At 36.1% G+C, this 27,335-nt stretch overlaps 1 protein-coding gene across 2 annotated transcripts in view; it reads left to right on the top strand.

Moving 5' to 3' along the window:
* SMCHD1 (structural maintenance of chromosomes flexible hinge domain containing 1) overlaps positions 1-25,411 on the top strand; it is a 90,958-nt gene extending 65,547 nt beyond the window's left edge. The window contains exons 32-48 of one of the 2 annotated variants that reach the window (XM_069779099.1): positions 297-454; positions 3,010-3,125; positions 3,586-3,647; positions 6,772-6,859; positions 7,274-7,405; positions 8,653-8,802; positions 12,824-12,950; positions 13,115-13,234; positions 14,621-14,706; positions 15,757-15,879; positions 16,148-16,338; positions 17,157-17,266; positions 18,586-18,656; positions 20,333-20,504; positions 22,513-22,671; positions 23,391-23,511; positions 24,451-25,411. In XM_069779099.1, the coding sequence (XP_069635200.1) occupies positions 297-454; positions 3,010-3,125; positions 3,586-3,647; positions 6,772-6,859; positions 7,274-7,405; positions 8,653-8,802; positions 12,824-12,950; positions 13,115-13,234; positions 14,621-14,706; positions 15,757-15,879; positions 16,148-16,338; positions 17,157-17,266; positions 18,586-18,656; positions 20,333-20,504; positions 22,513-22,671; positions 23,391-23,511; positions 24,451-24,556 (2,092 nt within the window). In that variant the 3' untranslated portion in view covers positions 24,557-25,411. Of the gene's footprint in view, positions 1-296; positions 455-3,009; positions 3,126-3,585; positions 3,648-6,771; positions 6,860-7,273; positions 7,406-8,652; positions 8,803-12,823; positions 12,951-13,114; positions 13,235-14,620; positions 14,707-15,756; positions 15,880-16,147; positions 16,339-17,156; positions 17,267-18,585; positions 18,657-20,332; positions 20,505-22,512; positions 22,672-23,390; positions 23,512-24,450 lie in introns of those variants that run through there. The other variant, XR_011323971.1, reaches the window with a different exon arrangement.
* The last annotated feature ends 1,924 nt before the right edge of the window (positions 25,412-27,335 follow it).

Raw genomic sequence — 27,335 nt, 5'->3', positions numbered from 1 at the left:
GCTGTAGTTGCTAGTGTCTTACAGACAGTCAATGAAACAAGATCAAGCTAATGAAATATTAAAGCAAAATTCAATTTAATAAGGTAATATATTAAGGATATCTTAAACTTATGATTTTACTTGTCTAACTTTGCATTAACACTTCCATTTTTTTTCTTCCCTTTACTATTGATAACTTTTAGATAATTTTATTTTGTCATGCTTTCATGTACATGATTCTGACTTGAAGTCTGTTGAAAATTGTCTTTTCAGAAGAGATATTTTATAACAGTTTGTATGATTTCTGTATATTTCAGGGGAGAGCACACTTTACAGCTTAAAGCCTTACACAACAAGACCACATTAGATTGTCCTATAATCACATTAAATGTCCTGCCTGATCCTGAGAAACCTGTCTGCTTGAATGTTAAATATGACAAAAATGCTTCTTTTCCAGCAGGAGGTACCTTCCCTGGTAAGTATAAGGATTCTTTGGTGGAAACCAATCACTCAAAAGCTTTGTAAACCTATGAAAAACTATTTTGATGATTCTCCTGGTATATTTTCTTACCTTTTTTTGTCTGTTTTGTCTCAGTTCTTTGTAACAGCAGCATCTGAGATGCCTCTCTTAATACTTGGAGAGAAAAGATACGTACATCATCTTTGGAAAGCATTTCAAAAGACCTATTATTTATGTATTGCAAATTACTGGTTTTATCTGTCTGTAAAACTACAGAATCTCTTCTCTGTCCTTAGTGAAATACCGTATTTCAGGTTTTGATCTTCCCAAAAGATGATCTGAGCTAGCTCATGCATGTTTTCCCTCACCTCATTTTCTGTGGAATAGTAACAAAGGAGGTAGCTATGAAATTACAGGCCAACTGTGAGCCAAGAGGAACCGAAAAGTGATCAGAAGTATGCCAGGGACAGTACAAAATATTCTTCTCTCCTGCTGTATTCTCTCACAAAAGGACAATCTTTGCTTTCTAACTGAGGCTGATAAGTCATAAAAGAAAAAACCCATCTCTTGTTTTATATCCCAGTAGTATTCACAATAAGGAAAACAGATAAAGAAGAGCAAGTTATGACCATGAGGAAACATCTTTCGCTAAAAGCAAAACAGAATGTGAAACCTCTGCTTTTTCCTGTAAGGACACTTTGGCATGAATAGGAGACCTATACCAACTAATTCCATTAATTTGGGAAATAAGTCTTGTTTATGATAACCATGGGAGATACTGTTTTTGAATTTGCCAGTGAAGTACACAAGTTTACTAGCTGTTCTTCCAGAAGATTTCCCTGTTTAATTTGTAGTAACACATTTGCACTATGAAACCATGATACAAAGATACTCTTCAGAAAGCTGAAGTCCTGTCTAAATAAGTTAAATAGAAAGCAACTAGATTCTGTCACTTTCAATATAATACCATATTAAGGAAGGCAAAAAAAGAATTCAGTAACGATTTAGTGAAATTAAAAAACAAAAAACGTGTGAGACTTGGGAAGCCTGCTGTATTTTGTCAGTGGCACCTGTGAAGGAGAGTAAGGTAGTTTCCAAACTAAATTTTTTTTTCCATTTGATCCCATCCTTGGTTTAAAAAAAAAAATTAAAAAATTAAAAAATCACATTAGAATCTTCAGTAGATGACTTTTAGACCTATTTGATGAAGTAAATACTAACAAATTTCATATACTGAATGGTATTACCTTAAGAATTATAAATTAATTTAGCCATGAAATTGCTAAGTTACTAACTCTGATATGCTAATCCTATTTAATTTGGTCTTTATTTGAAAGGAATAAATTAAGGTGGCAAATCTGATGCAGTTTTCAAAAAGTTTCAGGAGAGGTAAAGGAAACTTTTGATTAGTAGATACGTTTTCAGTACTGGGCAGCTGTTGGAAGGAATATAAAGAATATAATTAAGTTGGTACATGGGTAAATGTAGAAATGGGAGCAGGCTGGGAACTACATGACTTTTGTACAGAAAAGTGATGCCTTGCAAATGTGTTTGAAGGAGTTGACAACTGTGTGAGTATGAGTGATCCTGCTGATATAGAGTACTTGGTTTCCTAGAGAGCTTTTGGCAAGTACCTTAACCAAAGGCTCTTGAAGCTGTTACTTACACTGTCCTTCCTATACTTCAGTCTTTCCCTTGCCTTTAGGTGGACTTCAGGAGATAACATAGTATATATGACATTAAATTTTGATATAAAATTAGATATTGAATTCCTTATTAACAACCTCATATTTAATTAACATCCTAATTATTGGATTTACTGGTGAATTCAGGTACACCTGAGGGCAGGCAATGTAATTTTGGAGGAAGTCATGCCTGAATTTTTCATGCACATCAAAGCGCAGTCCTTAAAGTGCAAAATTCAGTTCTACCTGAGCAGTGCAGCTTCAATTACATGCATGAAATCCCCCTGTAACCATAGTGTCAAAGTGCTTAGTTCACATTTTCAACTAGAAGGGTAGCTTTATTCTAGTTTAGATTCTATTTCTTTCCAATGTGTGGCTAATAGATGGGGGAAATGGTAGTGATGTTGGTACAGTCTCATTACAACTACTGCACCTTTCTAGCCAGTAGTTCAATGGCTAAAGCATTTAGCCATTGAAGGAAGTGGGAGATCTGGATTTCCTGCCCTTGAAGGGAGGAATCAGCTACTTAACTAGCTAATGATTGTTCTTACCTGAGAGCAAGAAGAAGCCTGGCTTGCTATTTTGATAAGAATGATAATCTGGGAAAGGCAGACTTGAAATTTGAGGGGTTTTTTTAAAGCAGTCATTGGATAAAGCAGGTGGGGTTTGTTTTTTTTCTAAGGATTGTTACCTGGTCTAATTACAGGGCTAGGGTAAGAAGGTTTTCTGTATCTGGTTTTAAATAGTTTTGTTGTTTGGGTTCTGTTTGGGATGTGGGTTTTGTGTGTTTTATCTCTAGGTGTGAGGGAGACACAGAAATTCATGGAGTTTGATCTTAATTCTGAATAAAAAAATCATGAAAAAATGTTGTCTTTCATTCGACAGATTTTATGGTTAGTGTTCTTTCTGAAGATGACAACATTATTAAAAATATTAATCCAGCACGGATTTCTATGAAAATGTGGGAAGCACAGAGCAGTGGAACTAGGATACCAGTTGATGTAAGTCATCAAAATGCGTTTTCAAAATGAGTATCAAAATGCCAGCATAGGACAAACACATTTGTAGTAGAAACTTTGCTTCATTTAACTTAGATCAATATCCTGATCTAGATTTTAAATAACAAGTATTACATATCAATCATGTTTTTTTTATCAATATCTGTCCTGTTACAAGTTGTCAGACTGTTCAAATGTCAAGACTATAGTAGGGACAAAAATGCTAGTGCTCTGCAGAAGTTAACTAATAGCAGGGAAACTATTCAAAGTTGCCACTCTGAATTTTGCAAAGACAAGACTCCAAGAATTAAGAATATGAAACTAGCGTCTAAATTATAGGTGATCTCACTGAATTACTGTATGCTATCAGAACTGCAAATCATTAAGACTTGATAGCATATTACAAGTAAGGTACTTTAACTTTCAGTGTATTGCATTAAATTTTTTGCATCTTTCTTTTCAGGTTACAACATTTAGCTGTAGTAAAGTGAAGGACGACAAAGAAGATGGTTTCTTCTACTTCAGGTGTAGCAGCATTTATTTTATAATTACTGGTGCAACTTACTGTGCAAAATACATAGTTTGAAATAGAAACAAGAGTTTTAGGTGTTGATAATAACAATCTGTTACAGAATTAGTATGATACAGTGCTACAAAATGGTAAAAGATATTAGCAAGATGCAATGAGCATGAGGATTGAATTCTTCCCTAGATACATTTGACATTTGTTTAATCTGAGAGTAGAGAAGAAGAGAGTCTAAGATAATATATTAGAATACGTGGTGAGAAATACTAGCAGTGAAGGGACTATATCATCTGCTTGTCACTTGTCTGGTAACATTCCTTAATTCTTTCAATGTTACGTTCAACTGCTGTAGAATTGCAGGCTAGACAAAGTGGACTTATCTCTGATTTAATACCTTCTGTGGCTGTGTGTTAATCCTGAAGCATGACCTTGGCCCTGTCAGTTAAGTGGTCTTTCCTTGGGCTACTTATTCAGAGGTAGTGTCTTAGATGACAGGCAGCAGAACTAGAGCTCATCATAAGCTGATGCCTGACTGCCACATTCTTTCTACATCTATTCTTGGCAAGCATGCTATGGGATCAGTTACATAGTTGTGGTACTGGCTGTTGATTCAAGCTCTTGCCTCCTAGGAACAGACTTCCCTTCTGCTTTTAGAAAGTAGACTTTAGGATCACCTCAACACAGCAGATACCACTGTTGCACAGCTGATCTTGTTCCTGCATTAGAGGAACAGAGGCTGCTGCAGCTCAGCTGTGTCAAGATTCCACCAGCATCTGAGTGGCAGCATTTCAAGAGGTGATAGGAAGTTTCCTAACTTGCCTCTCAGCTGTAGCTCTCCTCCATTTCAAGGCACATAAGAGTTCAGGAAGCTAGGCATCCATTTTGTAATTCTCAGGAAATCTATGTGCTTTCAAGACCTTGATGTAGCATTAAGTCTTCAACACTTTTTTCCCTGGGGAGCTGAGGCTCAAATCCAGGGTTCTGACCCAGCTTGATATGCAATCCAAACATACCTCCATCTGTAATTCCCTCTGTCACAGCCAGCCAAGAAACTATCCTATCTGGGAAGGCAGTTTATAGAACCCTTTTTATTCAGTCTTTTTAGCTTCTCAGATCGTGCACAGCAGCATAATGTATTTGTATATGAAGGCTTTTTCATTTAAGAGATTACAACTAATTCAAAAAGCTATTTAAGCATGGCTTTTTGTATCATTACCAAGATCTGTCTTTACCTTGAAGGCATTCAAGGTTCCAAAGCCGCCTATGGCTGAGTTTGGCAGCTATAGCAAAAGAAGGCTCCCAAATAAGGATGCAATTTTGCTTCTAACAGAGCAGAGCCTTCTGTGTGGGTAGTCCAAGGTTATGGAATTAATTTCTCCAGAAGCGAAAGTTCTAATCAGACTTGCACTAAGTATGAGGTACATTTCTGTGGCCTTGGTCATTCTGAGAAATTCTTAGTTATAGGTGTAGTTAAAACGTAAGAACTCCTAAAACATTATCAGAACAAGGCACTCTGCATCATGTATTTGTACCTCCGAAAAATAAAACTAGAATTAATGTGCCAATGTGTAGTCATGCTAATAAATGTTTTCCTGTGAAAAGCACTATGGTGGTCAGTGTGATATAAAAACCTATATAGAGTTGAATATGGAATTATTAAAATCTTGACATTGGTACCTGTAGTTTACTAGTTGTCCACAAATGTCCAGAATTAAAACTCCCAACCTTATTGACAAATTTGAGAGAACAGATGGTAGAGACTACCTATTAGCAGCCCTTGTAGGAAAGTACGTATTACTCATTGCTACCAGTGTCTGTAGCATCACTGTCTAGCACCTGGTTTCTCTCAAGTTTTCCTGTCCTTGGCACAGCCACACATGGTTTTCATCTATTTAACACCAAATCAGTAACATGGATGCTATTACACAGTCTTACAACTTTCATAGCAACTGTGCAATTTCTTCTTTTTCTAAAGCATATGTCTGGTTACATGGTGCTCAGCCACAAGATCCTTAGCAGATTATTTACAACTCAGTTTTTTAATGCATCCTGACAAGGCAGATGCTACTTTCAATCTTAAACCTAGATAAAGTGCAGAAAAGAAGGTAGAATTGTTCCTTCTTTATATGAAATACAATACGGAAAAGTCATGGCCCATTCCAGAAATAGGTAAAGCTTTGGGATCTTGTTTATTACAAGTTAAGCATTCCAGGGAATCTTGCATCTTACTCCTTCCCAAACAAAATAAGAGGAAACAAATTGCTTAATATTATTGTCAGAATAGATAAAATGCTGTATGTTGAAAACAAAAATCTCATTAACCAATTCAAGAGTACTGCAAGTCATCCTCTCAGAGAAATGTCTCAATCTTGGTTAGAGACTGTTTGCATCTCCTCAAAAGTTTAGAGCATTTGTAAGTCACTGCTGTTCCTTGTTAAACACTGCTGCGGTCTTCTGGATGCTGTGTGGCCTTCCTTGCTAGGTGAAGTTCTGTTTATAGCAGCAGAAGTACAGGCATCTGTCTTCCTTTCATATTTTTATGTTAGGGGTTCTTTGTCAGTAGTCTGCACTCTGGAACACTGTAAGGTAGAATGAGAACTCTTTTCTTTCTCACTATACTCAACCTTGTCCACTGGTCCAAGTTGCCCAACTTTGTACACTTTATGAGTAAGAGATGGAATTAGCTACTCAGATCTTATGTAAGTTCAAGCCAAATGATTAAATTTTGAGAGAATTTTTTGGTTTTGTAGATCTAAACATCTCTATGCTCTGTCTCAGTAGCTTTGTGAAAATTCATTGAATGGGAAGTGCAGTGAGGTAGACTTGCAGATTTCTGAATAATAGGACCATGAAAAACTTCCTGTCAGCTAGTAGAGACAAACCCTTGAAGGAGACTTTCCTCATCCAAGCTTCCAGAAGCCTTACTCTAGTTCTTGAGAAGCTTTCATGGCGTTCTTGCTGAAGGAGGAGTGTTATGGAGGAGTACTAAAATACATTGTGCCTTAACAGGACTTTCTAACTAGTTTGGAGGACTACTCAGAATTTGAATTGCTTGCATACTTACATACTTGTCACTTCAATATTGACTCGCTTTTGCTTGGTTTTTGTTCTTGATTTATTTAGGGATAAAGTGGTTCCAGAGAGAGTGGGCACTTACAGTATCCAGTTTACCTTTGCAATGGATAAGACAAATATGCTCAGCAGTGACCAGGTTTGAATCTATAATTAATTATATGTAGCCAAGAACATATAATACAGAATCATCTGGGAGAAATATTACAATACTTTGTAGATTCAGAATGCAAATACTTTCACCTGCAAACTTCACAAAAAAATTGATTTTTATTTTTGATAGTTACTGATTTCAAACTGTTGATTATCAAAATATGTTTTCACTAGCTTTTACAACTAAGCAGAAATTTTGTGGAATAACAGAGCTGCATAATTTGCAACCTAGTAGAACTGTTTTGTGATCATGCTAATTTATTTCAAGATTGTCAGTATATTTCATATGCATTTGTTCCAGTATTTTTTGAGCAACCCATGTGTGCAGGTGAATTGCAGTGAATTATATCAGTCTTTATTTTGTTTTGTTTTATTTTATTCTTCCTCCTTTTTCTGCTAGATTATAGTTGAAGTTGTACCTAATGACCCTGTACGCTTGTTACCTGATTCTTTACCAGCTACTCCAGCAGTTTCCAATGTTCGAACTCTTACTAGCCGTACACTGGTCAAGGATTTATACCTCCATGTAATGGTAACTATGCTTTAATACAAAATCTTAATTAGGAAAATATATAAGACTGCTAAAAATATGTTGAATTTTTCTGTAAGGTATTGCTGCTGTCTCTTTGCAGATTAACTTCACAAAAAAGATGTAAATCAGTGATTTCCAGTATATGACAGGTGCATCTTGTTTTATTTACATACAGATGACCAAAACTGAAACCTGCAATCCTTGCTGTCAGGCATCTCAACTGAAACCCACTTCTTGTTGCCACAGGAAAAAAAATGTTTCAAGAATAGATTCTAGTGGGAAAACACTTATATATACAGCAGATGTTTTGCTCCGTGATTTTTCTTCCAGGAGATAGTTTCTCTGAGAAATCTTGTATTACAAAAAATAAGGTTTCCTGAACTTTGAATGTTCACAGGGATACAGGGAGATCACTTGCCAGTTACTGCCATGGGCAAAACAGACTCAACTTGTGGAAAATTAATTTAATTTATTGCCAATTAAGATAGATTTGAGTAGTGAGAAACAAAAAAAGTAAAGCAACACCTTCTTCCCCACCCTTTCCCAGGCTCAAGTTTGCTCCAGACTCCTCTACTCTTCCCTGAGCAATGCAGGGAGCTGGGGAATGGGGGTCATGGTCAGTTCATAACAACTCCTCTCTGCCGCTCCTTCCTCCTCACAGTTTCCCTGCTTTACTGTGGGTCCCTCCATGGGCTGCAGTCCTTCATGAACTGCTCCAGTGTGAGCCCTCTCCACAGGCTGCAGTCCTTCAGGAAATACCCACCTGCTCTAGTGTGGGGTCCTCCACAGGCTGCCGTGTGAATATCTGCTCCACCGTGGTCCTTCGTGGGCTGCAGGGAAATACCTGCTCCACTGTGGTCCCCCTACAGGCTGCAGGGGAATCTACTCTGGTGCCTGGAGGTGCATCTCCCCCCCTCCTCCTTCTCTGACCTTGGTGTTCCCTCTGCTGTATCACTTTTTTTCCCCCCCTTCTTCTCCTCTATGCATTTTTGCCCTTTCTTAAATATATTTTCCCAGAGGAACCACCATTTTGGCTTAGGGGCTTAGCCGTGCCCTGCAGTGCATCAGTTGGAGCCGGCTGGCACCGGCTGTGTTCAGCATGGGGCAGCCCTGGCCTCTCCTCACAGAGGCCGCCCCTGCAGCACCCCCCACTGCCAGCACCTTGCCATGTAACCCCAATGCAGTATATAAATGGATTACTTATTTCAGTTCATGTTCCAAACTAACTTTGTCTTTTTTACTTACAGGATGAATACAATAACCGCACTGGAATTGATCTAGTTGGCAGAATAATAGCAAAAATTAAGAGCCCCAGTGAAGATGACACAGAGATCCCGCAGTTTCAGGGGAAAGTCAGTACAATTGAGTTTCCATTTGACAGAGGATCAGCTGAAATTGTAAGTGTGACTGAAACACACAGTTAGCTCTGTGAGCAATGCATCTAATGAGGCCTGTTTTCCTACAGTTTCAAAGTTGATCTTGCACCTCATCGTGTTTTGTGGAGGTTTAGCATATATTTTAGTCTTCGCTTACAGATAAGTAGGTAAATTAGTTTTTCTCTGTTTGGTTGCTGATTTTCAGAAAACCTGAAGGAAGGACATTCTTTAAACTGTTTATCTTTGCCAAGCGAGGGAGGTGTCGTGGTTAACCCCAGCAGGCAACCAAGCACCATGCAGCCGCTCACTCACCTCCCTCACAGTGGAATGGGGGAGAGAATCAGGAGGGTTAAAAGTGAGAAAACTCATGGGCTGAGATAAAGACAGTTTAATAGGTAAAGCAAAAGCCATGCACACAAGCAAAGCAAAATAAGGAATTCATTCACCACTTCCCACCAGCAGGCAGGTGTTCGGCCTTCTCCAGGAAAGCAGGGCCTCATCACATGTAACAGTCACTTGGGAAAACAAACGCCATCACTCTGAACGTCGCCCCCCTTCTTTCTTCTTCCCCCAGCTTTATATGCTGAGCCTGACATCATACAGTCTGTAGTATCCCTTTGGTCAGTTGGGGTCAGCTGTCCCAGTTGTGTCCCCTCCCAACTTCTTGTGCACCCCCACCCTACTTGCTTGTGGGGTTGGGGTGACAAGCAGAAAAGGCCTTGACTCTGTGTCAGCACTGCTCAGCAGCAACTAAAACATCCCTGAGTTACCAACACTGTTTTCAGCACAAATCCAAAACACAGCCCCAAACTAGCTGCTATGAAGAAAATTAACTCTACCCCAGCCAAAACCAGCACAGGAGCTTTACAAGTACATTCAGTTAGGGACTGAGGCATATAGGGGGATCCAGGATAAGTCTTTTCTTCATTTGAATTTCACGTGTAAATAAAACTTCAGCAATTTTTAGTTAAACTTTTAATATTAGTGGTATTTTGCATTTTTATTTATAATGCTAACTGGCTGTAATATCTTAAGATCATTTAGTCTGATCTCTTCATATATATATAATTAGATTTTGCCAGATTCTCTTTACTTTATGTCAAGCTAACTGGGCTTATATGTACTTTGCAAAAAGGCACCCTATCGTCCTTTGAAGAAGTAAAGATAAAACTACCACTTCTCTTTATGCTTTATTTCAGTCATTAGTGCCCTTGACTGTTAAAAGTGCTTGCCTTATTTCAGTTTGAATCTCTGGCTGTAGCGTTATGCATACCTCTGAAAGTACTGCATATTGTAGTCATGTCATCACTGTCACTTTTTCTTCAACAAATACAGATTGAATTATTAAAACCTGTGAGTTCCATTTGTAATAGTTGTTACAAAATATAATGTAAAAGACACAAGTTAAAACATGCACATGCACAAAACCAGAAACTGTTCAAAATACACCCAAAAAAACAGCTGAGTCTAGACCCACACATTTCTTCTGAGTGGAACGGTCACAGTCTCTCTCTTAAAAGTCTACAGAGAACTTCAGTCAACAGGACTATTCATGTGATGAAATAGGTATATATACATGGTTTTTTTTTTAAGTTGCTTAAGTATCATATAAGAATTGCAGAGCAAAAGTATACCCCCACTTCATTTGGTTCCTCTGTTTGTCACATGTTTTATTAGCCTGAAGTCTGTGGAAATCTTCAAACAGTTAGAAGGCGTACTGAAGGACGATCCAACTTTTTAAAGAAATTTTTTCAGCCACCTTTTCTAACTCATTCATTGGAAGCAGCTTCCCAACAGACCAGCATCAGTCTGTGCCAGGTGGAGGCAGACACTGCCTTAGCAACAAATACAAAATCTCCCAATACATTTTGGAAGTCACCACAATAAAACCCCAGTAGAATCACTAAAATCTACAGATCCTACATACAAACTTCTTCATAATATATTTTATTCAGTACATCAGCTGCTTTTATGGAACTACGTAGATGAAACTTAATGACACAGCATAAATAAATTCTCTGTCAATAACAGTCAAGGATGGAAACATCCAATTAATGTGGGCAAACATTTTTCATTGAACGATCTGACAAACGCTGGTCTACTCTGATCCATAAGGAAAAGTGACAAAATATGTATGAAAAACAGGTGTCAGATAAAATTAATACATTAATTGATTTATGGTGTACTCTGAGTTTCTCTTGTTGTGCAAGCATGTTTCAGGAGTAATCAATTAATTGGTTTGTGAACACATTTTTCTTGGGTAGGTAGGGTGGGAAAAAGACAGGTATAGCCACTGGTCTAATAAAATAGCACTTTTCTCCACAGATCTGGCATTTACACCTATGGTATAGAAATTTGAACAGATGTTTAAAAGTTCATACTGTTGAGGGGAATAATAACCCCATAGAGTGGACTCTGACAGTTCAGATAAAATTACTGAATAATTTCTCAGACTCCTCACCGACGCAGAAATAACTGGTTTTTTACCTCCATGTACTAGTAACCTGCCACTGAGACATTGTAACCTAAATACTCCAGTATTGCTTCAGTGACTAAGCTAACAACCTATGTAATGGGGGGGGGGGGGGGGGGGGGGTAGGATGTTTGGGGTTTTTTTTGTTTGGCTTGTTTGGGATTTTTTTTTCGTAAACACATGCTTTTTCTTTCTACATATATATTCCTGGTTTCTTGGGGGGGGTGTTCTGCTTTCTCATTACTGTGATCTGATGAGATCCTACTGCTTTTGACAGTAACTTGTGCTCCCTAGTCTTCCATCAGGAGTAATTCCATTTAAGTGAATCCCGTATCTCTTCCCCCTTCAGGCAGTTTTCAGTTGTCTAGTTTATACTGAGTTCTCTGACTTTAGACAACTCACAAAACTCTTGCGGCAAGGATTTGTTGGTTGTGATGCAATGTACTTTTCATATGAAGACTAATAATGGGAAGGGGAGGGGATACACTAGTGTTTTTTTAAGTATCTTGAAATTGTTCCATCTTGTTTATAAATATAATTATGTTCAGTTAGCATCAGTGTAATGAAGCTGATAATCTGATGTGTTTACCCTTACACTGAGGTTCAAGAATACTAAACTTGTTTAACAAAGAAAAATGTTTAGATTTTTATTAGTATAAATTTTCTAAGGAAAAGATATTTCCACTACAGACTACTTCTCCTGATTAAATATGTAGCTACAATATTTTTGAAAGCCATGAAGACTATCTTTGAAGGTTATATATCTATCTCTTCTTTTAGGCCGCAGCCACCTCTCTTGATTTGGCCAGTTGAGTAGCAATTTCTACATGTTAAAGGTGGAAACAGTATGAGTTTTATTATAAGCATTATTCATTTTATGCATGATACCTTTCCCAAAGTAACAGCACATTTAGATATTACCTATACTAATTTTATTTCTGTTTATCATTCTTTATGGTTTTATAATATTTCCTGTGTTTGTAAAGAAAGGTGAAGGATTTAGTTTGTCTTTTCAATAAGGCATTGATAAGAAATGGGATGCTCATGTTAGTGTTTGGACATGTATTGTTCATTCATTTGGGACCTGCTGTCTACTTCCATGGTAACAGCAGTCACTTTAACTCAGCAGTGGGAATAGTTTCTTTTTCCTTCTCTGTGCTTATGCATTGGGTCTTTGTTTTTAATGTTCCATTTGCATTTGTTCACATGCTGAATGAGGTAAATCTGAGGAAATCTTGCTTATGGGACAGTGCAGAGAATATTTTTTCTGAGCATATATATCTGAAATAAAATACATAGCCAAAAATAATAAGACTTTTTAAACAGGTAAAATGACAATCTTAATTCTTAAATAATAAAATAGTTACTGCTAAATCTTTGTATTTTACTTCTGTTTATTAGGTATAAAAGGCATTTCCAAGCCAATACTTAAAACTGTAGTGATATTGTATAGACATCATGTGTTAGGTAACTTAAAAGTTTTAGTATTTGAAGAATGTTTATTTTATTTTGTGTGTTACCTCAAGTGTGAACATAAACTTAGGTATGTTTGTTTGTTTGTTTTATTAGAATCTAGTGCTGGCTGAAAACAGCCCTGGAAGAGATAGCAGTGAATATATTCTTGTATTTGAGCCAGATCTGCCAGCTTTGAAAAAACCTTTGGAACCATACTGTCTGTCATTTATGTTTTACAATGGTATGTTTCAATTACTCTAAAATGCTTGCTTTTACTTAGAACCAACTATTTTTAGGTCCATAATACTTCTTCAGAACTGTGTAATAGCTTAATAGATTTTTGCTGATGTTTCAACCAACTAAGTATGTTACTGTATTTTCTTCTAAAAATATTTATTTCTATAGATTTCAAGAAGCAGCAACAGATGGCAACACTTACAAGGGAGAGAGACCAATTATCTCAGTCCATAGGTGTTTACAGAAATTGGTTTGATACTACTAATCAGCTTGTTACTGAAATTAAATGTAAGTTCAATCAAATATGTAAATAAATTTCCTGTGAATTAGACTTTTTTTCCTTTTTTTTACTTTTGAGAATATAGAGGGGGAGAAAAATTGGTACCGAAATCATGAGATGCAGTAATTAGAGGGGAGCAGAAGGGAGTATATCTTTGCATTAGCAGGGAAGCATCTAGTTATTTAGACAGACCTACTTGTAAAGGGTCTTGATTTGAGGTAGAACATCTTATATCAGAATGGGTCAAAAGGAGGAATAAAACACTGAAGCTGGTGGTCTGATTCAGTTTTTCCATGACTGCCTTGTACTCCCATCTTTGCAATGGATGTGTGAACGCTCATCCATCTGGAAATTCAACAATTGCCTAAAAACAATTTAGGGAATGAACTATAGATAAACCTCTTTCAAAACGTTAGTCTTACATTTTCAAAATGTTACTTTTTTGCCCCACATTTGACCCTATATACATTATTCAAAAGTATTGTGTAGCTATTAATTGTTTATGTTCTTCAGCAAATGTAATCCTTTATAAAGTCTGTTAAAACAGCAGAGCATTGTGAGGGCAGTGATTTATGGGAATGGGAGAGATGAAGGAAATGTTTTCTTTGCATTATTTTTTTTGTTTGAATCATCCTATCTGTTGATCAGAAGGTTTGTTTTAATAGATGCATTTTGAATTTTTATTTTAAGTAATCACTAAATGTAAATAAAGCATGCTGGAATTAGAAGATGGTGCTTTTTCTTGTAATTTTAGTACAGGGCTATGACTCTGTTACTTCCTTACTGCATGTTGTCATTACGGATGCAAATTCCTGAATTCCGGTGTGAAAGGCAAAAAGTTTTGTTTCCTATTTGCAGATTTTTGCACATCTCTAGAGTAAGTTAGAGCACAACATTATACTTCATGCTTCAATAACATTTCCAAATATAAACCTGTTTGAATAGAGTAGAAAGCAACTCATCTGTTTAATATTTTTTTTCCCAAAATTGCTTCAGTTCAGATATGAGAGTTGTCCAGAAAGTGGTGTCCCATATAAGAGACAAAAGAGGGTAGTGCTAGCTACTACTCCTCCCTTCCTTCTTGCCATTTCACCTGTTAGAGAACCATTTGGAAAGACAATTGAGGATGAAAAGAGCTTACATCCTCAGACTGATCTAAGAACTGGCCCCATTGCTTCCTGAAGCTGAAGGAGATGGCAGCTGCTGAAATTGCTTAGAAGCTGGACAAATCACAAGATCTTTCTGGACAAATTCTGATATTCTGTGTTGAAATTAAGAAGTAGATAGGATCAGCTGTGCGTGGCATAATTCTGAAAAGCTGTAAGAAATTCTGTAAGAAGTGTTCCATTGCTTTCTAATATTTCCTTACTCTTTGTTGATTTTATTGGTTTCAGGTCAGGTTAAAGAAGCTGAAACAAGAGAAACTCACCTGAAGAACGAACTGAGAAAACACCAGATTGAATTACCACAGACAAACACAGTATGGCTTATTTCTTACTAAACTCCATAACATCTTAAAAATAAATCTAATCTTAATATGAAATTGATATCATTATATAACATTATTGAATCACACTGGTATATACACAAGCACCTGTTACCGAAACCCTGAAAGTTTAAACCATGAGGAAAATTTGTGGATCAATACCAAACTTAAATTTTACTGCTCTACCAATATGACTGTCTCTTAAAGAAACTGCTAGAGGAATAAGAAAAACGTCTAATTTATATCCTGATCTTGGTTTTGCCTTTCTGCTAAGGTTACCAGTTGTGTTACTGGTACTGCTAGTTCTCATAATTTTTTTTTGCAGGCTGATCAATATACAATGGATGTATTCTGGCATAAGTAGACCAAAGGAAAACACTTCTTTTCAGAGAATTAGAGAATTTCATATGTTACTGCCAAAGCTGATGTAAAAAGAAGTTTGAAAGATTCAGGGCAATCTACCCCATCACTAATTTCCCATAAAGATCCAATTATATCTTAAAGAAACTCTAGGGACAGTTTTCAAACTACTAACATTTTGAAAAAAAAAAAAAAGTAAACAATCAGTTATCTTTAGATCAAATAAAAACAAGTGTTACAGTCATTAATCACAAATCAATAGAATTAAATTATACACATTCTGCAATCATGATACCCAAATTCCCCCTGCTGGCTGAATTTTTCAGGGCTGGATATAGTCCCTTTGTAAAATGGTTTCTTTTTGTACATTTGTGGTTGTCTCTTCCTGCTGATTTAAATTTTCTTCAGTTTTGGCTCTAATAAAGCTCCAGTAGCTCTTTGTGAAAAGCTTCCTGAAGTCTTTAAAAGAAAAAAGTAGTAATAAAAAAGTTCATAGTCACAACTACAGTGTGCGTCCTTTTGCTCTCCTCTGAGATTATATGCAGTGGTCCCCTATATATTAAGAGTCTGTTTCAGATTATTGAATGTTTTTTTTTAGGAACTTGACTGACAGCAGATAAAGTAACTACTTCTACAGCTCAGCCCAATGGTGCATGCTTGCTAACTTTAAATTTTAATTCTCAGCTTCAGTATGTGGATTCTCTTATAAAACAAAAGATGTTGGATCAAGAAAGAGTAATGAAACAGCCAAGACGAACTTGTACCCTCCCAAACTATCCAAAAGGCAACCAGGATATTTTAGGCAAGGTGAGTTTTCTCTCAGAGCCTTCAAATGAGTTTTGTTGGTTCCAGGAAGTGGTAGTGATGGAAAATTAGTCAACTGAATATGCAAGTAATTTTTGAGGAGTATTAAAAAGAGATAGCATTCTCAACCCATCAGATGACCAGCTCTTCTAACAGAGCCATCAACAGGGGAATTAAATGTCTGGTTGAAGCTGCAGGATGATTGTAATTAGTATGAAAAGGGGAGGTGGTCTTGGCTTCTATTTTGACTATTCTAACTTCTGTGGTACAGATTGCACATTTAGCTCAAATTGAGGATAATGAAGCAGCAAAAGTTATCTCTTGGCATTTGGCAAGCGACATGGACTGTGTAGTCACACTGACTACTGAAGCCGCTCGTTCTATTTTTGATGAAACTCAAGGTCGACAACAAGTGTTACCCCTTGATTCTATTTACAAGAAGACACTCCCTGATTGGAACAGGTAGAGAAAAAACAAAGAAATTTGTGCATTTGTGTTAAATACTTCTTCAACATTTTTTTTTTCTAATTTGTATTTTAAACTTTACTCCTATTAAAGATTCAAAGCATAAAATTTCTGGCATCATAATTACAGCAACAGTAATGTCACTTGAAATGTTAGCTGAAATAATAGCCTTGTATCTTTAACTGCTGTGCTTTGTTCTTTATTTAATAGTGTGTTTCTGTTAAAAAGAGAAGACAAATCTATCTATTTTTTTCCTTCATTCCTACATGTTTTCTAGAACAGGAACTTTTTTTAAATAATTCTAGTCCTTCAAATCAAATTCTAACTTTTTTTAAAAATTGAATTCCAAAGTACATTCCTTAAAATCATCTGTAGTAATAGAATGTCATTCTGCTGGTTTGGTTTCCTGGAAGATAAATGAAAATATAATAATTCTGTGCCTGAAAATAATTTGCTTATGAAGATGACTGCTAATATCATCAAGAATGACTTTTAGAAAACATATCATGTGCAGATGTATTTATAAGGTCAAAAATCTCAGTTTTTATAAAATAGTGTATTAAAACTTGTCCGTAAAATCAGTCATATGAACTTGTTGGATATATGTCTTATTACAAATAAGTGTTTCAACAAAGCATCTTTAATATAACTGGCATTTCAGATAATGTTGGGATCACTTAGCACCTAATGTGGAAGTGTTAAGATGCATTCAATTCATTTTGACATTTCTGACTAGATTCTCAGAAGCAATAATGAAATAAGGACAAATTACTTTTTTCTCTTCTTCTCCCTCACTCTCCCCTTTCTTTAACTAGGCCTTTGCCTCACTTAAGAAATGGAAAAATCTTCTTCAGACCTATTGGAAATCCTGTATTTGCCAGAGATCTGTTAGCATTTCCAGATAACGTAGAGCATTGTCAAACAGGTAAATGATATTAAAGAAATTGTTCATAACTTCTTTCTTTTTAATAAATGAAATACAGAAACATCACAAACCATAATCCATTCAGTAATCTTCCTTGAGACATTTACAAATACCAGTGTAGATTCCTCATGAGGTCTGCTGGTAAAAAGATGATGACATTAGCAAACAAGAGTTGTGAAAATTTCAGCAATGACCACTGTCTTCTGCTAGTTGTTTTATTTTTATTTTCTCTACTGTATATACTAGAGGTTTTTTCTTTTTTAAATTACTGCAGCATTATCTTACTCCCAAGCTCATGTAAGCAGAAACTGACAATCGTGATACTGGTTTTATATTTTCATATTGCATATGTTACTGCTTTTGTTAGGCTGTTTTTTCCAGTACACTGTAATGTGTAGATTAATGTACACTGAGACCAAACTGTACATGACTATGTATGTTATGCTTAAATAGTTACAGTGAGAATAAGCTTTCAATTTTTATGTATATTGCAGTTTAGGGAACCATCATCCTCTCGCTCTTTCTAACAACTTAGCAGTACCTACCTTTTCCTACACTCTTTTTCTTAAATTAAGTAGACCTACTCCTTTATATGGAGAGTTGGGATCTGTAAGTAGTTCAATAAGTTTTTTATTTTACTTCACAACTTCCCAGTATTGAAATAATCCTCTCTACTGTTAATAAAAAACAATTTTTAGTCCACTTTATTTTCAGAAATTTTGATATTGTAAGAGACTTTAACTAGAAATTCTTCTTAGTGTCCCTTGGGGGAATTTGAAAACCACATTGCTTGACATACCTCATGCAAGGCTACATCAAGTTAGACTTTGTATAGAACAGTCTTTTATTAGCAGAAGAAAAGTCTTAAACTCAGTTGGATCATCAGCCTGTGAATGTTTTTTTTTCTTTGATAACACACTGAATATTAAGAAACATTAAGAAACTAAGAACACAATTCAAGGAGGACTTAAAATTATCATTTATATAATTTCCTAAAACTTGGGATTTTATTATGTGTTTCGTCATAAATGTGAATGTAAGATATCAAGAGAGTAATTTGGTGGAAAAAACAGTCAATTATGCCATAAGGCAATTAAACATAGTAAATTTTTTTCTTTATGAAGTCTTAGATGAAAAAAGAAGATTGCATATTTATCTCAATCTCAGAATAAAATTTCATTGAAAAAAGATCATGCACATGCTATTTCCCTTGCACTTATCTGAAAAGCTGTAATAATGATGCCTCAGAATTGATTTTTCAAAATTCAGGTTATTTTGTTGCGGAGAAATTTCATGGTTCAAAAAATTATATTTTTCAGTGTTTGGGATGCTCTTGGGTGACACTATCATTATAGATAACTTGGATGCTGCCAACCATTACAGAAAAGAGGTATGTTTCAATTATTATTGATATTTTTTTAAAACAAATATTTTGCATAGCTACATATTTAATACATTACAAACTTAGAACGATTGCTAAGTTTAATGCTGCATTAGCTGTAAATGTGCTTACTGTCTGTAGGTCTCGATGCACTTAACAGTGAATGAAATCTTTATTATTGGCACTGACAAAATTACCTTCATTCAACAAATTCCATGTGAATGTTGCCATGAAGCATGGGACCATGTTTTTAAAGATAAACATTTTTAATTTTGCTGTTAGTGTTAAATGCAAGTTCTTCAGTACTTTCCTAGTCCCAGTATGTATAATAAAACACAGGAGTGTGAGGCACATGATGAAATTTCAGATCCACTAAAATTACTAAAGTCTTGATGTGAAACTTACTAGACCTTTTTCTGACCCATTTTATTTAGGTTTAATGGGACACATTTTGGCAGGCAAGAGTCTCTGAGGAAGTCCTGACACTGGGCACTTTCTGTTTCAGCTTATGAGTTTGCTAGAATTGAAATAATGATTCAGCATAAGAATGTAGAACTGTATGATTAAATATTAAGCTCTTGGGGCTGGACATTCTTTTTTTTTTTTTTTCTTCCCCTCTCCAGAAAAATAAGAAATTGTACTGCAGGGTTGTTCTTAAGAGAACAACAAGTTAATAAGGAATCTCTGGTGGCATCTAAAATTGGCTGCCTGTTTCGTTCTTTCAGAGTCAGCACAGCACGGATTTCCTGCTCTATGCTCTGGGCCTGACCAGCTCTTTTGCTCTATGATTCCATTCCCTTTTTAATGGCTACCACTAGCTGGTAACCTGGGAACAAGGACTGTCCTGAATGTTTCCAGAGTGTCTCAGGAATATGGATATACTCATAGTAAAAAACAGATGATTGATGTAAATATTTTAATTTTCATCATGTGTTATAACCACTTCAGTGTCCATCAAGTGAACAAATAGCTACCATTTTCAACTGTGAAGACTGTGTGTGCTTCTTTCATCAAAAAGTATATATTTTTTACTGAAAAATCTAACAGAAAAGGCAGGAGAGTCAGGTCTTGGTTGTTAATCAGTGTCAGGAGACTGACCATCTGTGTCTGTTCAGGAAAAGGAGTTTGTATATGTGGTCATTTCTCAAAATGAGGTCTGGGTCATTTCACTTGGTCAGTCTGTCACCCCATTTTTTCCAGTCACTCACCACAGGTAAATTTTATCAACTTTATGGAAGTTTTATTGAATATGTTATAAGAAATAAATCCCTTGGAATTTAGATGCTTTAAATCTTGTGCATTTCAAAAAAAAAAAAGCCATCTTCATGAACTAATTGAATAAGTGCTCACATTTTTTATCAACACTGATTTTTATTGCCATTACTTCATAGTGTATGTTGATAATTATCTTTTTCCCAGTATAGATCTAAATTCTGCCTCCAGAGTTCTGTTAAAATCTGAGGACACAAAAACAACCCAAAAATCTAGTCTTCATAATTATCAACAGTACTGTTTAATATATGCATTCTATTACTTGTAAGCAGAAGTCATGAAATGTAAATAAGTTCTCATTAGAGAACAAGCTGTATCATAGTTGAAAAACACAAAGCTTCACAACAGCATTGCTAAAAACTTAGATTTTCCCTGGAGTTACTAATTTAGTATCACTTTTTATACCTGTGTAGGTTGTAAAAATTACACATTGCCCTACTTTGCTGACTAGGGAAGGAGACAGGATTCGCAGCAATGGAAAATTTGGAGGCCTTCAGAATAAAGCTCCTCCAATGGACAAACTCAGAGGAATGGTATTTGGAGCACCTATGCCAAAACTTTACTCTACTTTCTCTGGACAGATAGGTGGGTTAATGAAGTCATGAAAATACAAAACTTCCAAAAATATATTGCTTGCCTATGTTTGTTATTCTTTTATGTAATATAAAAAGGAAAACTTCAATTTAGCATAAAATTATTTTAAGAAATGTGGCCTGTACAATGTCCTATTTATGAATTTTCTTAAAAGCTGATAGCTATTAAATTTCCTGAAAGCAAAAATAATGATCATGAGATATTCCCCCTTTTTCTTAGTCTTATTAAAGCAAGAGTATAAGCAGTAGTAATCATTCAAACAGCAGGCATCCTTGAAAAACACGTTTCAGGTCTTCTTCCTTCAGAAACAGCATACATCAGTACACCAGTTTAGAATGTCTTACTGTGCAAGTAAGCTCTATGAAGCAGTGATAGAAAAATTCCTGTTCTCATCAGTTATGCACAACATCTACATTATTTCCCTAAGAAGAAGATGCCTTATATTTCCTGCAGGATCACTTATATTTCATTATGTGCTTGGATTCTTCCTTTCAGAATAAAGGTTATAAATTAAGTTAAAAGATGGCACCTTATGACATGTAACAGCTGACCTGACTGACTTGTAAAACATTGAAGTGTCTTATTCACAAATAAGATTGTTCTTAAATACTTAGTTTTCAAAAGAAAGGACATGAAGTTTTTCCATAACATTATACCTAGAAATGTGCAGTGGAAAGGGGACGGGGGAACGATAGAAAGAACACATGTACTTATTGGAGTAGCCTTATATATGAGCAAACTACTTAACATTGACCAGTTGAGGGAGAAAAAAAGAGTAAAAAGATCTTTCCTAGGCATTTCAGTAAAAATATATTACATATAGGAAAAACGTAGTAAGCATTTCAGCTACAGACTGAAATATGCTGGTTTTAGCACACTATATTTTTCTATCACCACATTTTCAATTGTTGAACTCAATTATTACCCAATGTGAATTAAATTGGAATTGTCTATAATTTAGTACAGGAACAATCATGGTAAATTGGGCATGTTTTAATTTCGCTTGGACTAGACATTTAAGGAAAATAGTAGTGAAATTCCATATAAAGGACAGCACCTCTTTACGCAAGATTTGTTTTGAACTGAATTTCAGCCTTAACGTTAGTTCTGACTTGCTCTTCTACTATGTTTGTAGCATAAAAGGAAAGCAGTTACTTAAACTGTGATTACACTGACAATGTACTTCTAAAATAAACCGTACTAAGAATTTACAGTGCCTTTTGTCAGTCTGCAGTAACTATCTGTGTGAATGCTTTCTCCCTGTGGCAAATGTAAGGTAATTTAGTGTTCACTTAAGCTTTGTGCAAGCTTCCTCATATTCACCACAAAGTAAAATGAATGAGCCTGGGCTAACATGCGTGAACCTTTTCTTTATTCCTTGACATATTTATTCAATGCCTGGACAAAGAAAAATTCTTTGTCTCATATGTTAAAAGAGGAACAAAGTTTGTCAGCAAAATACACCCTTGTTTACCTGAGTCTACTGCTGTCTCCTTGTTTAAATTTCTGTAGGTGGGACAAAGTGAAACTCAGTAAATGTTCTCTTGTTCCACAAGGTGGACTAGAATTCAAGTCAGTAATACAAGCTTCAGCTTTGCAGCACTAAAAGCAAAACATACTACAAGCACACTTAATGGCATCAAAGTTAGAGAATTCAGTCTGGAGCACACAAGTGACAAGATATGTAAAGAAATACTTGTTTGCCACATCATTTTCAGGGTTCACTGGTAATTTACTCTGATCTAAGATATGGGCTGAAAAAGAAAAGAGGAATCAAAATGTTAGATGTGATTATTTTTTTTCAGTCTGTCTTTACAGTCATTTTAAGAACAGCCACTGGTCCACTATAAATTTGAGTGGGGGTTTTTTAAGTAGTGTTTTTGAAAGATATATTTTCTTGTGAATCTTATACATTGTCTGGATTGTATTTGGTAGCCTTCTAAATCAAAATGACCACTTATTTACTGTTTTGTGTTTTATTATTTTATTCTTCAATTAGATCTTCTTCAGCAATACCGTGCAGCAGTGGTGAAACTTGAAAATGTGAATAAGGACCTTGCTTTACATTTGCAGTCACTTAACACTCCAGAAATGCAGAAGAAAAAACAGGAACTTGCCGAACAAGAGAAAAGCCTCAAGCTAATAGAGCAAAAATTGGGTAGGTTATTGTATTATATTTTTGGTGTCCTAAAGGAGAACAACTGTTAACTGCATCCAGATGTATTCTACTCTTACAAACTAACAGGTTCAAACTATGAAGGAAGATTGTTAAAGTTAATTAAGAGCTTAGAGATGTCTCATTTTAGGGAAGGAATAGAAAAACTGTATGTAGTATGTGCTGTGGATATTGTCTAGACCAGCAGTGCCCTGTAATGTGTTCAGATAATAAAAATGTGGTCAGTTAGTGTCTTGTGAACATGAAACTATGTTCTCACTAATATGAGATTATATAACTATTAGTCTGGCTGGCCCAGTGGTAGAGAACATTGACATTTTTCTGAAATGACTGCGTAGTAAAGAGCTGAATTGCTTTTGCTAAGGAAACACAATCAAAACATTGTAGTATAAAAAGAAACACCCCTAATCCTGCAAGGATAGTATTTCTTAGTTAGAAAAGTTTTTTATGTCAATAACAAATAATTTATAATATTTCAAAATATATTTAAAAAAACAACATTTACTCTGTGACAACTATAAGTAAAGCAAATGTTTTTACCTGTCATCTTTGAACTCAGTTTCAGACATAAGGTAACTATAAAATTTATGGCATGTCTAAAGCCTTACTTCAAAGGTTTAACACCACTGTTACAGGGCCCATTTATAACCAGTAGGATTAATATTTGTTTAAATTTGTTCTTACTTGCAACTTTTTCATAGGTATGACTCCATCAGATAAAGCCACTGAATCATTACTTCAGCCACATCATATGTTAGATATGTCTGACACCCCCATCCCTCCCAAAAGAATGCGAAGAGAAACAGTAAAAAAATTGTATAGGTAAGTCTATTCTGAATCTAGTCACTACTTTCCCATATCCTGAATTCAAAGCAAAAACTAGTTTGTTTTTTTACATGGGAGATTATTTTTTTTTAATTTGTATTTGGATACAATAACCAACAATGAGTAGAGTTTGTGTAAGGCTGATTTTCAAGGTAACTTTTATTTAAAGTTTCTGCTGTTATTTAAGCTTGATATAAAGATACGCTTGCTAATTCTAATTCTGTTTCTCTTTCTGAACTGATTGGCTGGCATCTTTGTGCATTCATGTTCCCCATATTTTCTGGTATATTCAGCTCTGCTGCACCCCAGAAATATTTGAGATGGCTTGGTCTGTCAAGTCTTTTAAGGTTCAATGTCAAATACTGGGCAGATGAACAGAGAAAGAATTTTTCTTACATAACTTTTTCTAAGTAACTGTCTGAGGTGAACTGGTGGTAAAGTATTTAACACAGTTACCTCTCTACCTGTATCTACTTCTACATTGCCTCAGTGGCTAATGAGCATTTGCACACACCTCAAAGAGAAAATCAGGGAAATCTGTAAGTCTGTATCTTTAAAATGACATGGAACTGACTTTTCCATTTCTCGTCTCTCTCCTCATGAGTGCATCATTGTCTTTGCTGAACTATGGTCATATTTTTGAGATTATTTAAATCTTATTCAGTTGGGTTCTCTAAATCTCAGAATGAGTTTTCACTATATTACTATGTCTGTTTATATTTGTTGTTATTTTAATTTTCTTATCCACATGCATTTAAACTGTCTAATATTAGCCTGATGCTATTCCTCATTTTAACGAAATAATTACAGGAATTAGAAGCTGTGCACAAATATGGAGTTTATAATATTTATACTAGTGGGAGCTCTGTGCTTTTGCATCAATTATATCAAATATATGTATAAGTTTATAAGCTACTGTGGTATGTTTTTGTTTAGCTCAGAAGAATGGATCTCCTCTCCCACAAAGAAGCAGCAGCAACAGCAACTGCTGCAAATATCCCCTTCAGAACTTAATGGGACTCCACGAAAGAGAAAGGCATAAGACTGATGAGACTTGCTGAAAATAGCTATGTATTGAAAATGTGAATAAATTCAGTTAAAGGAAATATTCATGTTGTATTACCCATTACTATGAAGATTTTTATACTGATAGAAGATATAAATGTATTTCAGTTAGTAGTAACAAAAATTTAAGTATTTAACATTGATAGCGTAATTTTTGTATAGTTAATTTTCATTTCTAAAAGCTTTCAGAGTTTTTATGTTCATGTGTGAAAAAAGTTTAAAGTATATGCTTTTTTATTTATGAAAAAATTCAATCTTTTCAATAAAACTGCTTCAGTACAAAGCACTGCCAATATAATTGATTGTAATAATTAAGTCAACAGATTGTGCCATGAAATGAGATTTTAATTTTAAAAGCATCCCAGGCTGTCTTGGGGAAGAGAACTTTCTGGACTGCTCTTTTTGGATGTATGAGCTGTTGAGGCAGTATCGATTTAAAAGGGAGGGTTTGAGCAGTGATATACTGAGATCTAACCACAGCCGTTTGTAGAGCCTTTAGACAGTTAACAACAAGTCAGTATCTAAGGCTGTGTCCAAGGTGTTGATGTGGGAATTCATATCTCCTTCAGACAGTGCCAGTGGAAAAAACAAAGTAGTAACTTGTGAGTATGAAAAGTGCAACAGGTTTACTAGGAGGCTATTTTATGGATTGGGAGAGTGGTGAGTAAGGATACTTCATGGGTGCAAACGAGATACAATATTGTACCAATACTGACCACTTTGCAGCATCTGTATTACCACAACCCTCATAAAAAACTGTGTGTGTATGCAGTTTAAGAGTTGGAAATGGAGACTTAAGCTGAACATAAGAAAATTGTGTTGGGAAGCTGTAGATACCTGGACAGAATTTTACTTTATAAGGCTGTCTCCAGCTTTAAAAAACAAACAAACAAAAAAACCCATTCTGTTGGCTTCATAAATACCTAAAGAAAATTAAGTTTTCCATGGTTTATGAAACAGAGTCTTAAAATGCTAGAGAAAGTAGTCAACAGGTAAATGAGAAAAAAAAAAAAAAGGGAGAGTCAAAGGTTACCTCTAGCGATCTGCATCAGAAGGATTTTAGTAATGTGCAGGGCAGAAGAGGACCAGGCATGATTAAAGATACAATTTCAGCCAGGATGAGAGTAAGCAGCTGGAAATAGGATTGACTGGATGAAAAACATAGGGCAAGAGTAGAAAGCTAAACTTTTGAGGCAGTATAAAAATATTAGTTGAAGCTATGTAAATAAAGAACATAGCAGGAGAAGGGGTTCAAGGATGTGGATGTGTTGGTTCACACCAGCCTCAAAAGAATTTCTGCTTTGGAGTGAAAGTTGCTATCAAGTCTGCTGATTTATATGCACTCAGCAACATACATTTTATATACGGCTTTTCTGAAAAGGGACTTTAAACTTAAAAAGACATGCTGGCATCCTGACAGAAGTTTCATGGCATCCTGCTAGAAGTTTCGGAATGCTGATCACTGGTGCACATCTCTGTGACATTTCTAATAAAACTAAATTTCTCCAAATTAAGGAGAAATTAAGCAGTGCTTTCTGTGGTAGAAGGTTCTTCATAACCTCATGTCTTAAAGATAGTCTAAATTACTTTAGACATCAATTTGTCCTATTCTTAAAGAAAATAAATACATTCAAGTACAACATGTAACACCAGCCAAAAACTGTTAGCCCTGCCTCAGCCCTTTTTCCTTTTTTTCAGCTCTAAGTTTAGACATCAAGACTTGAACCAGGCAGCCATAATGGGGTTTGCCACCTAAGAAATTGTCCCACCGCACCAAGTTACTCGGTAGTACTTCTTTTAAATGCATTTATTTTAATTCTGACATCTGTCTAGCCTCAACCTCCAATCTCTGGATGGCCTTGAATCTTGTTTGTTTAAATACCTATTCCAGCAGAAATGTTTCCTTTTGAAATTCATCTCTTGCCTTCAGTGGTCAGTGTAAGCACTACCAGTGTCATGCGATGTATCTCCCTGCTGGAAGAAGCAAATAGGAAATTAAGGATGATTTCCAGAGTTGTGCAATAGCTATCAGAGATTTCAGGAAATTTCACCAGGGAATTTTCAGGATTTTTCAGCAGAGGGGTTGCAGGTTAATACAGTGCAAGTTACTGCTTTGCATAGCTGTTTAGGACAGCTGATTTGGTCCTGACAAAACATCCAAGCTCTGAAGGTAAGTGTCAGTTGTTTTTTTAGTTTACCCATTCTTTACTCTGTTACAGAGCAAACTAGGGACTAAAAACTAGGGTGTGTATGTTGTCTCACTGATTTCATGAGGGGCTGGTGTAGAGAGCAGTGCAGGAAAAGTGAGAGGGAGCGGTTCTGGCTGGGGCCTGGGCCAGCTCATGGGAACAAGGAGCTGGTTTCTGATGGAGGCCGGAAGCAGCTCCGGGTGGGGAAAGGCTGCTGCCCACTGCTGCACTGTGGGGAGAGGAGCTGGGTGGTGATGGGATGGAGGAGTGGGCTGCAGGCACACCAGGTCAGACCCTGACTGTACTGCAGCCAGTGGCAGCAGCCGCAGAGCAGGGCTGGCTAGGAATCCCCTGGGTTCTCTCTTGGCTGCGGGCACCTCTCCCAGCCCAGGGAGACAGGACTTCACCTTCTTCCTTTTTTTCCAGCAGAGACCCCCAGAGACACTGGCATGGTGCCACTGTCCCAGTGTGAGGTGGTGTCTGCAGTGGGCCTATCGCTGCATGCTGTCAGGAAGCTGAGTAGGAGGCCCATTGCTGTGCCAGGTGACCCCACTCTACACAGCGGGC

Source organism: Haliaeetus albicilla, chromosome 3, assembly GCF_947461875.1.
Source record: "Haliaeetus albicilla chromosome 3, bHalAlb1.1, whole genome shotgun sequence".
Lineage (NCBI taxonomy): Eukaryota > Metazoa > Chordata > Aves > Accipitriformes > Accipitridae > Haliaeetus > Haliaeetus albicilla.
The sequence above is the reverse complement of the archived record's forward strand: the minus strand, read 5'-3'. Positions and strand labels throughout refer to the sequence as shown.